Source organism: Erpetoichthys calabaricus, chromosome 8 (genome assembly GCF_900747795.2).
Source record: "Erpetoichthys calabaricus chromosome 8, fErpCal1.3, whole genome shotgun sequence".
NCBI classification, from domain to species: domain Eukaryota; kingdom Metazoa; phylum Chordata; class Cladistia; order Polypteriformes; family Polypteridae; genus Erpetoichthys; species Erpetoichthys calabaricus.
The window spans coordinates 38,121,364-38,135,568 of record NC_041401.2 but is presented as its reverse complement, the minus strand read 5'-3'; the positions used below and the strand labels follow the sequence as shown (position 1 = coordinate 38,135,568).

Genomic DNA, 14,205 nt, shown 5'->3' with positions numbered 1-14,205 from the left:
CAAATATGACGATAGAACAGTCTAATATTATTTTAGTAACTATGTGGACCTACGGCCCCAGAATATGAAGCAAAGAACTTTCACGTGATTATGAATTCTGAACACGTATTTACAGGGTCCTGAGGGATCATCAGTAAACGGGCTTCCTAGGACTGTGCTTTAATTGCAGCAAACTTTTCTGCCCACCAGTAAGTGACCACCAGGTTTGATCATTTTTTTGAATTTCTAGAGCATTTCAGGTTACAAGCTTTTGATTAAGAGCAAGATCAAGGTTCTAGCCCAGTTAGTTTGGAGTAATTGTATGACAGACCGACCTTAGCATTTTATATACACCAATACCAAAAAGATGTCAGAAGAAGAAACTAATAGTCAGCCATTTCCAAACCCGCTTTATCCTAAAACAGGGTCACGGGGGTCTGCTGGAGCCAATCCCAGTCAGCACAGGGAGCAAGGCAGGAACAAATCCCGGGCAGGGTGCCAGCCCACCGCAGAGGAACTAACACTATAATCAAAATCTCCATGATCAAAACCTCCAAGAGGTGAGAAAAAGCAAAGAAAAATTACAAAAGAGACGCTATGATAACGCAGGCACATGACAAACTTGTACTCAGAGCTTTATTTCCCCATTTTTAAATACTCGCTTTAGCTTGCATTCCTTTCAATTTGAGCATTTACTTGTGTTGTATTGATTGAGCAGTGCCCAGCATTGCATGGAGACTTTAGTCCGTAAGAAAGCACGGCGTTTAGGTGAATGTTAAAGGAAATGGGAAAGACAGGCACCCTGTGCAGTGTTAAGTAACGCTGGGAAAAAATAAAGTCAAACAGATGGTAGAAAGGGAGCAAAACGAGCAATTAGCACCACAGCAACTTCCTCCACATCTATTAAGTGGTCATGTATGCAGATATTTTTTGCTTTTGTTTGATGTAATTGGTTGAGAAACAACACCTCCGTTAAAGCTCATACTTAACATGGGACAACCTGGAATCAGGCTGTCAGTGTTGCTGTGGTTGACAGTGTTGGAGGAAATGGCATTAGGGCCGTTTGAATGTCTTAGTGTTCAGTGTGCTGTCCTTGCACTGTATCCGAAGTGTTTGGACACATTGGTGGCTGTCACATTTAAATGTCACATTAAAGCAGAGGCTGGCTGGTCGAATGACTGTCTATTAACTTTATAGTGCCTTTCCTATCTATCTATCTATCTATCTATCTATCTATCTATCTATCTATCTATCTATCTATCTATCTATCTATCTATCTATCTATCTATCTATCTATTGTAACCACAAGTGGGCACCACTGAGCCCCAAACCACAGGCACCATAACTCCCCAAACACATTTATGCTCTGATAAAAGGTTTCTTTGGGCCCCAATGCCTTCTTTACAAGAAAAATAACGAAAAAACACACCAAGCACAAGTGATTAGGAGTTGGGTAGACAAATTATGACAGGCACTATATAAAATAAAGCTTGCTTGTTTGTAGAGCTGCGTGGCATTTTTCAGTTGGAAGTACAACCAAAATGGTGAAGCACCAGCACATGGTGTGCTGTTAAACTTTGATTTGTGTAGAGGGGCCCAGCTTGGCTTTGCTGGATTCCAGTTTACTGCCATTTCAGTGGGAGACAGCAATAGGAGACATGGCCACAACCGCTTAGCAGTGACCCTTTCACCAATTAAAGGGTTGGTGCTGTTTAAATGGTGACAGACAGGAGGCGCTCACTGCTCACTGAGGCAAAGCTCAGAAAGTGGGATGGCTGGGCCACACAAACTGAACCCAGCTTACTCGTTTATTTGAGAAGGAGTTTGAGAATTCCCTCTGTGTGGCAGACAGATGTCACCACCATTTAACGCGATGCCTGTGTGGTGTTGTCTGGATAATAAAAACCAACGCCAGAGAAGTCATTTATTTTTTTATTGCACATGTAAAATGACATTTTCAAAGTTGAAACTCAAAAGTGCGAGGAGTGGTGATAACTCAGTTTATATTCTTGTTTTTCTTTTAAACACTAATTGCTTCAATTCCCACTAAAGCCCCCAAGGGTGGAGTGTGTTTGAGGGGCTCTGAGCCCATCTAGACAAATGCAGCTTTTGGGACTTTCAACTTTGTGCAAAAGCAGATGTTCAGCAATGCAGGCCAAGCAAAATATATTCAACCGTCTCCACCCCGGGTAATTGTTTCTCTCCACGCTGTTGTTTATAAGGGGAATGAGAAGGCTGAGTACATCACCACCATGAGCTCTCTGTTGCTCCATCTTGAGCAATACACAGAGAGCTAAATGGAGAAAGCCAGACCTGAAAACCTCACTGCAGTGCTGTGAGGAAGAATCGGCAACCGTTAGTGACAGATAAGAGACCCAGGCAAAGCAGCAATACCTTAAAGGAGATTGACGAGGGTCTAAAGCAATGACCTGCCAAATCATCTTTTGGAGTGTAGTGTTTATGCATCAGGGCATTGCCCTGCAAATGCCAAAACTGCAGGCTAATGGACAAGAGCCCTAGGTGACCCATACCCTTCACAGTAAGTGTGATTAAAGAGCAACACATAGTACTCTGTCATTAATGGCAAAAATATAGCCGCTTGTGTAGCAGGTTTGTTTTTTTTTTTGCATCTGCATTGGAATGGATTTGGAGGAGATAATATAAATTTAGAGGGGGAGTGCAGCTGAGCTGCCACCAAAGCCAGTGACCCGAACTAGCTTGTTAAATGCCAGGTGCTCAAGGCGACCGTGGCAGTCAGGATTCATTAGCGTCTGAGCAAGTTCAGGTGGACGAGCTGTGCTTGGGAAGACAAGAGGATACAGCAGAAGAACCTGAAAGATGAGGGGGATAACCGACGAAGGGTCTGGGCCTAGAGTCTGTGGTGTCAGCAAAGCAGCATAAACACTAACAAAAATGGAGACTCTCCAGGAGGAAAGTCAGTTGTGTTTCGAATTAGACAGCCTGCGGCTTAAATTAAAGTTACTTTTAATGGGAGCCCATCTGAGTCGATCATAGAGTGCCTTTAATATCTATCTATCTATCTATCTATCTATCTATCTATCTATCTATCTATCTATCTATCTATCTATCTATCTATCTATCTATCTATCTATCTATGAATGAATGGACAGATATGTGGAAGAATGAATGAGTGATCATATGAATTAGCGACTGTTGATGCGTGAGCAAATGAATGAAAAAGTGAATGGTGAGTGGGTAGACAGATAAATGAATGCGGATTAACAGATTTAAACTAACAACAAAGAGAATTTGACCCTGAGGGTGGGATCTTTCACTCCTTACTAATGCACAGCCTTCCATTCATTATCTTAACATATCTTTGTTTAATCTGCATGAACACTTTAGGCCGCTGAGCACAAAAAAAAGCTGGACTTATAGCGAATAACGCATCCAGTGAATTTCGCTTTATTGATATAGTGCCTTGAAAACACTGCACATGCTCTAAACTACGGGTGCTCAACTTGGGCTGATGCTGCTCTATTTGGACTGTATTTAATATTTTTAGTGATTAATAATTTTGTGTTTCCTGGCCTCATTAGTGTCCAAGTCATGTGCAGACACTTATGCCTGGTGTGGTGGGACACCTGTATACTGGAAGGACCGGGGGCAAGAGCTTACCTAGGGCATTGCCTCCCCCAGAATTCTATAGGGCAGCCCCCCTGGCTTGCAGCGGTACCACGGGTTTGGAGCATGGAAGCTCAACCCTGCTGGGGCCTGTGGCTGCTGCCAAGGGGCGCCTGGAGAATTGTTGAGATCTTGGTTGCAGTGCCACACCTGGAAGTGCTGCCAGAAGATGGCCATCAAGCACCTGGAGCACTTCTGGGTGCCCTATAAAGGAAGAAAACTGCAACTACTCCGAGAGCTAGAGTCAGGAGGAAGGGAGATGAACAGAGGAAAAGAAAGAGAGAGGAAAGAAATGAAGTGCTGTGTACAGTGTGTTGGTGCTGTGTTTTACAAGTGGGAAATGGGGGAAGGCGTTTCCCACGAGTAAAATGGAAAAATAAAAGCGTGCGTGCTGAACTTGTGCCCTGCGTCTGTCTGTGTCGTTTTTGGGCAGCAGGAGCGCCCTCTAGTGGCCACACTGGTTTATACTTAATGCGGCTGCGCTGGGTGTGAGGACCAAATGATGTCAACACATACAGCTTACACATGTTGGGTTTTTGCTTTACATGGAATTTTTTGTAACTATACAGTGATGTATGCGTGGTGCTGTGTATACAAACTTACAAATTTCGAGGATAGGCTGATTACGTTGGTGTCAGAATGATCAACAAAGGGCTGAATGTGATGGTTAACATTACAGCCAACTCTCTCCATTCATCTTACAGATGGTGAACGCACAGCTGTGCACTGGTTTTCAGGTGGTGTTAACATCACTCCTATGACATGAAGTCAAGTCACTTCAAACTCAAATACAAGTTAACTTTTTCAGTTGATTCACTTGGCAATGTGGTACATATTATTAAAGATATTGAAGTAAGAATTGCACTGTTGAGTAACATGAGTAAGTACTACTACTGGTCTATATCTGTCTATCTATCCATCCATCCATCCATCCATCAAGGTACTATTGTAATGTGAAGTTTTATTTTGTTATTGTTCTCCACAGTTTTACTTTGGTTTAATCAGATTTTATTTTATTTTATATAGCCCTGTTAACAGCCAGCACTCTTTACAGTACGAACAGGAACATGATGTGTCATTTAAGTATCAAACCCAAAAGTAATTTATCCTCTTACAGGTTCTCCAGTACTTCATTAGGCTACACTGGTATTAGAAGCTGTGTTAGCACACCTACAAGTATAATTTATATACAGGGGTGGGTTTACAGTATGCAAGGCAGGCAATTTGAGCAGTTATGAGACTACATAAGTGCACTGTGCCATTGTGACATTCTTTGGAGATAGTAAAGTTAATAGAACTATTGAGTTAATAAAGCTATTGTAATTATCATAGCCTGCATGTCTTTTTCCATACAAACAACTGTAAGCCTATAATACCTGTTGGTGGGAGATACAATAATGATTTAGGTGTGAGTAAGCAAAAGAAAAAAGTATTAAAGTGGCTCTTTTTGTTGTGTGGAGGCAAGTTTACTCAGCATGGCAGTCCTCATTTTCTTTATTCTTTGGGAAACTGGTTAATTGTAAAATTAAAACAAACATTACAATCTTTTTATCCAAAAGTAAAATCCCAGATATGTGGAATAAGTTATCAAGTAGAATGGTAGACTGTTGTAATTTGGAGACTTTTAAAATCTGACTCTCAAGTTATTTTATGAGAGTTAGATGAGTAGATTGATGCTGTTGGGCTGAATGGCCCGTTGTTGTCGTCATTGTTGTAGTGTTTCTTTGCACCAGGTGTATCTCTCTGTCCATGCATTTTCAAAACCTGCTTAATCCAATTAGTGTGCTGCAGATGCCAGAGCCTATCCCAGCAGCGTCAGGCCAAAGGAAGGAAGCTTACCTGTGGTGTCCATTTCAGGCCACAGTTTCAGTCGCCCACACTCACTCATAGCCTGCCTGTTTAGAGTCACGTGTTTTTGCGACGGGGGAATATCTGTGTTTTAATTGTCTTTTGTTGTTTTTTTCCTTCAATAGGAGAGTTGTTTTTATAAAAAAAATATTAACAACATGTTGCCAGCAGTACTGTAGCACCAAATAAAATAGTAATTCAGACTTTATTTATAAGTATGATATGCTCAGCTCTTCAATGGGAGTGTGTTTAATAAATAACATGTACAACATAACATAATATAGCAGCCTCACAGACCAGAGAGGGTCACAAGGCACTGGCACAAGAAAGGACGCCAGTCCATCACAGGGCTCACTCACGCATCTGTCCACACTCATATAAGTTCGGTCGGTCGGTCGGTCGGTCTATCTGTCGGTCTGTCAGACATGTAAACTCCTCCTGTACAATGACAGAACCTGGGATTTGAACCTAGGACACTGACTGAAGCCAATATTTGAATGAACTAAATTTGTGTTTGTTCTCTTTTTTCCCCCACAGAATTCTATGAACCTTCCTCCAGATAAGGCACGACTCCTACGCCAGTATGATAATGAAAAGAAATGGGAACTGATATGTGACCAGGTAAACCTTTTAAAGCATTCATGGTTTCTGTAGTAAAGCAAATGAGTTCTTATAAAATGTCAGGAAAAAGAATTGGTTTAACTTCTTTTTCTATGTATTATAGCTGTGCTTCTTATGACATCAGTAGTTTGACCTGGTAGCATTCTGTGACTTGAACATAATGTTTAATTTAATCTGACTTGTAGGTCTCCTAAATCATTGTTTGCTAATGTTGGTCACTGCCATTTGCCACACCTGCCTGTTCTCCTTTGAAACACAGCTGCCGATAGGTGGAATGCAATGAATTATTTAAGCATAAATGGACAGGCCAGTGACTTTATTCTGCATGTGTACAGTTCTGGTCACCATGCTACAAAAAAGACATAGTGGCACTTGAAGATGAGCAGGTGAGAGCAAAAAAAGTGCATCCTAGGACTAAAGCTCTTCTCTTAACTGTGACACACAAAGGGCAGGGACGGATCCCAAATCCACAGACCCCTGGACCTGACTCAACATAGGGCCCTCCTCAAACAAACTGTACCACCAGCCAGAAGCAACCTGCAGACACGTTCAGTTAAAGTGTTATTCAACCAAATGCCAATGTTTATTTGTATTTATAGTACACAATCATAATTTTATCTTGTTAGCTGAGTGGATAGCACACACTATATAATTTACACAACAGTAATTCGTGTTGAGATTGGCGTGTTTTACACAAAAAGCTGACAATTGGGGGAAAACAGAATAGATGATACAAGTTTTCCATTCAGTGATAAAAGACACACTGATTTCACACCCTGCAGTAATATGAATTCTGAAATTACGTGATCATCGTTTGCCTGCCTTCCTTCCCCAGTGGTGATCACAAAAATTCCTGTCACTAATTTGTTCAAACCAAGACTGTCCTCTCTTAAGCTGAATGACCACTGCAGGATTGGATTTTGCTGACACACCACATATGGCCTGCTGGTGCTCAGAATCTGTGCTCCACACATGCAGTGCTGCAGCTGGCAGTAAAGGTGTACCTGGCCGACTCTGTAGAACTGCTGCAATGACATTACAGCCATCGGCATTATCTCTGTTTAATATCTTAACTTAACAAACCAATAGCCCGGCCACTATCGTCAGGTCTAAGAAGAAGAGAAGAAGTGGAGAAAAATTGAAATAAATAAAACTGTACTAGTCCTGCGGTGGGTTGGCACCCTGCCCGGGATTGGTTCCTGCCTTGTGCCCTGTGTTGGCTGGGATTGGCTCCAGCAGACCCCCGTGACCCTGTGTTCGGATTCAGCGGGTTGGAAAATGGATGGATGAAACTGTAATACCTTCTGTCTGTTTTTTGAATTTTTTGGTTTTGTATAATGGACTTCATTTCAACTCTCAGCTGGCATCTCGTCTGTTCATCCCTTTGATGGCTGAACCAATTTTCAAAAAAATTTGCATGTAGGTTGCCATTGGTGCAACTTTAAATAATATATGTGGTGTTTTATAAATTTCAACAGAGAGGGGTGGTTGTAGTGGGGGACAACCTAAAAAATTGTCGCTCTAAATGAAATTGTCCATGTATACCAAGTAAAAATTCCAGCTACATGGCATATCAAAAATGTCATTAGGGAGGTGGCTGTAACAGGAAGGAAAGAATGCATCACTCTGGACAACTTGAAATGTATACTTTGAGGCCTTTCAGAATTTCCACAGAGAAATAGTGTTTTGCTCAAAACCAAAACCACATTAAAACACCAAAACAATTCAGCCAATGATTGAGAATTGGCCATATTGTTTAGGCTTTGTCCTACTTACAGTGAAGGCCACATTCCATGTCAGTGATTCAATGGAAATGACAACAGGGGGTGGGTGTGGTGTGATAGGAGGACCAACCCAAGAATCACACATCACTCAATAGTGACTGTCTGCTTCCACAAACTGTTGCATTTACATTATTGTTCAGGCTTTGTGGAGTTTCAAGAATTTCATCGGGTAGTCATAATTGTAGGGTCAACACATCAAAAACCAAAGCAGCTGAGTGGATGTTCACGAAGTTTCGTAGGTAAACCAACTTAATAGAGAGTTTCTGAAGTTTCACAGGTTTCATCATGATTAGGGGGTTCAATTAGATGTAATAACACAAAATAACGGTAGTTTTGCGCAGCCTAAATGCCGCATCAGTGATTCAAGATATACAGAATAAGTATATCTACACAGAATATCATAAGTATGGAGGAAAGAAGGTAGCTGAATCGATGTACAAAGTGATGAGGTCATTATGAAGGGATGAAGAGATACTGGAAGTCTGGAGAAAAATGATAATTGTACCACTGCATTATTAGAAAGGAAGTCACGATGAATGCAGTAATGCAAGAGGCATAAGTCCGCTACGTGTGAAGGGGAAAAGCGATCACTACAGTGATTCTGAATCGAATATTTGCAAAAGTAAACCAAGTTGTGCATGGAAGCCAGTATGGATACAGACCAGGCTGTGGATGTCAAGATTAAGCAATCACGGTGCGTCAGATTATAGAGAAGTCGGTGGAGTTTTATGCAAAATCTTTATGTGTGCTTTGTAGATTTTAAACAGGCTTATGATTTGGTATTGAGTGAAGGACTGTGGGTGATAATGAGAAGATGTGGCATTCCTGGAAAGATCATTAAGATGGTAACAAAACTGCATGAGAACACAAAGCAAGTGTGAGAACTGAAAAAGAGAGGTCTCTTTTGGAGTCTGGACAGTAGTAAGACAAGGACGTATTTTGCTACTCTGTTTCTTCAACTTGGTGTTGGGCCGCGTACTTAAGGAGGATGATAAAATAGATAATAGCAATGGACTAGATATCGGCGGGCCGCTGGTCAGAGATCTTGAACATGCAGATGATACCGCGATTCTGGCATTTAGTATAACGGCACTATTAGAGCTGTTGAGAGGATTTGGATTGGAATCAAAGAAAATGGGATTAGATATAAGCATAGCCAAGACAAAACGGATGAAGACTGGTGAACAAGAAGAAACAAACAGATTGGAATATAAAGGTCGAGAGCTGAAAAGAGTAGAGAGATTCACATACAGTATTTGGGATACGAGATTGAGAGAGATGGACATGACTACGAGATTAGATTTAGCAGCATGTTCCCACAAAACATTAAAGGACGATGGCCGGCCTCTCATCTGTTCATCTTTCATTGAGATTCTGGTAGCAGGATCTGCAGGCTTGAGGTGCTCACACTTTTATGACATGGAGACCTTTGTAAAGTGGACTCTAGAGAGGACTACCCTGAAGTTTCTGGGAGTTTTTGGGTTACTAATCCCTTGTATGACAGTGTTTTTGTTCTGATGTAAAAAAAATAAAAGATCACATGCCAGCATGACAAACTATCAAGAATTTTCCTTAACATTTATTTACATTTTGATAAATGTGCAGATTAGTAGAAGGCCCGCTGTGCTCCTCCAAAGCCAACGGTTAGATGTCAGGCGTTGCCACATGGATGGATAATTTGTTAAAAGAATATTAAAGTCTGACTCCTGCTGTTATTTTAATTTAGATAATTATTTAGTTAGTAGGGAGCTCAGTTTCAGCCAAAACCAGCAGACGCATTAGTCTGCCAGTTTCAGTGTTGAAAATAAATGACCACATTCACAGATTTGGATGGCTTTCCTATTTACTGTAGTAAACTTTTCTTTCTGCTTGTACTGAATCTTAAAGCACAGGGCATGCGATGCACACAAAAGGTCTTGAGTAAGAAATCTTGTATTATCATTCATCCTACCTCTTGACTTCGATAGGGTAAATGATGCAAACTTTGTAAATGTCTTTAAATTAAAAACGTGTTTTCAGTATAGCTCACATCCATCATCGACGTTCAGTACAGTAAGGCAGCGACGGTTCTGTAAATAGATTGACAAGTTCAAGAATAGTCACATAAAGGTCACAAATGATGAACAATCAGGTTGACTAGCAATGTCCACTATTGCTGACAATTCTGAGTGGGCCGTCACCTGGTTCTGTTGGACTAAGTGTGCTATTAGCCTTTGGGGACTAAGTAAAAAAATGCTGCTCAAGTATAAGGTGTGTTTTTTTTTGGGATTTATTTTTATAAATATATTGCAGACACTTCTTGACTTACTCTTACATATTTAACCATAAACTGATCTTCAGAGTAATACGAGAAAGGTTCACTTACTGTATAACTGCCTGCCTAGCAAAACATCAAATCTGAAAATAATCTGCATGCATTGGTTTTATTCAAATTTATTAATGTCATTTTAAGTTTATTATCTTGTCTACACAGTACAGTGTACTTCTACAGACTAACAACAGACAAAGAATAAAGTGCCCCGTTTATAGTACAACTCTGTTTTCAAAAAAGTTGGGACGCTGTGTAAAATGTAAACGCAATGATTTGCAAATCATATCAGTCCTGTTTTTAACTGAAAACAAAACAAAGACAACCTATCAAATGTTGAAACTGAGCAATTTTGTTTTTTTTTTTTTTAAATGTACGCTCATTTTGAATTTGATACCAGCAACACATTGCAGGAAAGTTGTCATGTTTACCTCTGTGTTGCATCACCTCCTCTTTTAAGAACATTCTGTAAACGTTTAGGGGTTGAGGTGACCAGCTGCTGTAGGTCTGAAAGTGAAATGTCGTCCCATTCTTGCCTAATGTAGGATTCCAGCTGCTCAACAGTTCGGGGTCTAGTTTGTCGTATTTTTCATTTCATAATGCACCAAATGTTTCCAGTGGGTGAGAGTTCTGGACTGCAGGCAGGCCACTTTAGAACCCGGACTCCCTTACTACGGAGCCATGCTGTTGTAATACGTGCAGAATACGGTTTGGCATCATCTTGCTGAAAGAGGCAAGGCCTTCCCTGAAAAAGACAGCATCTGGATGACAGCATATGTTGCTCCAAAACCTGTATATATATCGTTCAGCAATAACGGTGCCTTCCCAGATGTGCAAGCTACCCATGCCATGTGCACTAATGCACCTCCATATCATAATGGATGCTGGATTTTGAACAGTATGCTGATAACAAGCCGGGTGATCCCTCTCCTGTTTAGTCCAGGGATCCTTTCCAAGTTGCTTTTCGTGGTAATGATAATGATGGAGGTGATAACCAGAGTAGTGCGTCAGGCCAAAGATGTCCATGATTTACATAAAGAATTTAAGATTTGGATTCATTAGATTGCAGGACAGTTTTCCACTTCTTCTCAACCCATCTTAAATGAGTTTGGGCCTAGAGAAGTCCGCAGTCTTTCTGGATCATGTTTATATTTGGTTTCTTCTTTACATGGTAAGAGTTTTCATTTACACGTGTGGAAGCAGCGATGAAGTGCATTCACACACAATGGTTTTCAGAAGTGTTCCCGACCCCATGCAGTGATTTCCACTACAGAATTGTGTGTTTTCAATGTAGAGTCGCCTGAGGACATGAAGGTCAATGTCATCCAGTATTTGTTTTCAGCGTTTTCCCTTGCGTACAGAGATTTCTCCAGATTCTCTTAATCTTTTAATATTGTGTACCGTGGATGATGGAATCCCCAAATTCTTCCCAAATTTTCGCTGTGGAACGTTATTCTTGAATTGTTGCACTGTTTACATAGACATTTTCACAGGGTGGTGAACTCCCCCCATCTTTTATTTTTAAGAGACTCCGCCTCTTTAGGATGCTCTTTTTATACCCAATCATGTGACTGACCTGATGTCAATTAACCTCTTTACTTGTGAGATGTTCTACCAGGTGTTTTTATTTTTATTTTTTTTTTATTTTTAGCAATGTACAGCTTTTCCAGTTTTTTGATGCCCTGTCCCAAGTTTTTATAAACATGTTTCTGCCATCAAATTCAAATTGAAAACCTATTTTTCATAAAATGTTTCAATATTTGATATGTTGTCTTTGATCTATTTTCAATTCAAGATCGGTTTAAATAATTTGCAAGTCATTACATTCAGTTTTGAGTTTACATTCTACACAGCATCCCAATGTTTTTTGGATAATGGAGTTGTATATCTAATTGATTTCCTTTATTTAAGTAAACACATTCAATAAATTCATTATTTCTGCCAAAGCGTTATTCAAAGTGAAATGGCTGCATTTGCGTTCGCCCTTGTTCAACGAATTATTTAATTTGGCCGGTTTATTAAAAGATTTTACTCCAACTGCCCACAATGCTTTGCAGACTATATTGGATAAACTTAGTGGTAGAACAGATAAGTAAATAATGCAGGTTCTCAAATTTTATTTTTATGAAACATACACAGCATAAATAATGAGTTATCTCAGTTTGTCGCCAAATGTGCAGGTCGATCTTCGAGTTCCACATCTGTATAAGAGAAGGAGGCTCATGCCCTATGCATGCGTAATTAGCCATGTGCAGATTAAAAACAAACTTTGAAGGAGACTCTGTGAAATAATAATAATAACAAAAGATTTATTACTATTTGGAAGACGTTTCTGGTATGGCACTCATTTTTATATTATAGGTGTCACCGTAAACTGTATGCCTGATGTTCACTTGCATGTAGACAAAAATTCAGTATTTCATCCATTGCCTTACGCTAGTCATTTGTCAGTACTTATTAGTATTATAGTAGTACTACAACTGCAGTTAACATCGTCATTGCATGCTAAGCTGCTGTGACCAAACCTTACTGTTCTCAGTAGCTTCCCCTAGCTCTTCCTACAGATACTCAAGATGGTCAGATATAATCTGTCTAGCAGGTCCTGAGTCTGCCGCTTCTCCAGAAGGCATCCAAACTACATGCACAGACCACATCAACTAACTCCTCTCCATCAAGAGTAACAGCAGCTCCTAAATCTCACTGATCTCCTCAGCCTGACATGTGAGTGATGTTCAATGGCAAGTGTCTGGTGGCTAGGAGACCCACATAGCTTAGTCAAACTCAGCTTAATTAATAAAGCTTCATGCAGCAGCCGTGTGAGCTCATCACTCACAAGATGAAGGCTGAGCATCAGGTGGAATGCTAGAGGCAAGTGTGGAATGGACCTGAGTGTATGAGACCTTGTAAATGGAAAATGGTCATGGGATGTGGAACTTAACTTCTCTGACAAGAAAGGAGCCAGAGGCCATGCAGGAGGCTGGAAGGTACTGGCTAGATGTGGTCAGACTCACCTCTGCACACAGTATCGACTACGGAACCTACCTTCTCAACCAAGGATGGTCTTTCTGCTACTTTGAAAGGCCCCAGACAGGTGTGGAGATACGCAAAAGAAATCCTCCAGCTTTGGTTTCTGGCTCCTTTCTCTTTCTCTTGGGTGGGGGTCGAATTTTGCTTTGATTTGTTAAATTTATCTTGACTGTATGGAATATTATCTTTTATAATTAAAATCAATAATAATAAAATAAATAAATAAATACAAATCCTTTATTGGTGCAGTTAATAAATACATGGTAATTTACTAATTAGTAGAAATTTGACAACTAATGTGAATATTAAACAAATGGAGGAAATATGGTAAAAAGTTAGAATTACTTATTATTTCAGTATAATTTGGAACTTCAGTTAAGGCTATGTCACACTAGGTGACTTTTCCAGCTGTTTTCAGTCATTGCGTTCAATTACATAATCTTGGCAATTCGGTGGCAGTTGGTGACATGATCCCATGAAGCCAGTGGCCTAATATCACATTCCCAATGGCTAAGACCAACTAGTCCGCAAAACACACCAACAAGATCAAACAGGTTTGATTTTCTCCTAGTTGTAGGGGAGGGTGGGCTCTGTGTGTACATGAGAGGCAACAACCAATGAATGTCCATCCGGATGTACAGTGCATAGAATGTAGTGATGAGAAATATGGAACATGTGTGTTTTGAACCTCGCACACATAAGAGAAGCTCGTCTGTCTGATGTCTCATATTGTACATACTTTCTGGTCCAGGCTTTGGTCTTGACATGTCTGAATTACTGCAATTCACTACTAGCAGAAGGACCTGCATGAGCCATCCACCTACTGCAGATTGTCCACAATAAAGCAGCTTGTATTCAGCCAGCCAAGTTGGATGCTTAGATGGGCCATAGAAGTGGAATTTGAAACCTCGATGCGTTCATTTTTAACAGTGTAACTGCTAAGCCTCACAGCCTGATACAAAACTTGTACAATGCTTTAAACATAGCTCTCCT

The 14,205-nt window shown here is 40.4% G+C and overlaps 1 protein-coding gene across 7 annotated transcripts in view; it reads left to right on the top strand.

Annotated features, from left to right (window-relative positions):
• Positions 1 to 14,205, top strand: part of fmnl2a (formin-like 2a) — a 363,272-nt gene that overhangs the window by 195,566 nt on the left and 153,501 nt on the right. For all 7 annotated transcript variants that reach the window (XM_028806468.2, XM_028806470.2, XM_028806471.2 and 4 more), the window contains exon 2: positions 6,010 to 6,093. In XM_028806468.2, coding sequence (XP_028662301.1) covers positions 6,010 to 6,093 — 84 coding nt within the window. The remainder of the gene's footprint in view (positions 1 to 6,009; positions 6,094 to 14,205) is intronic.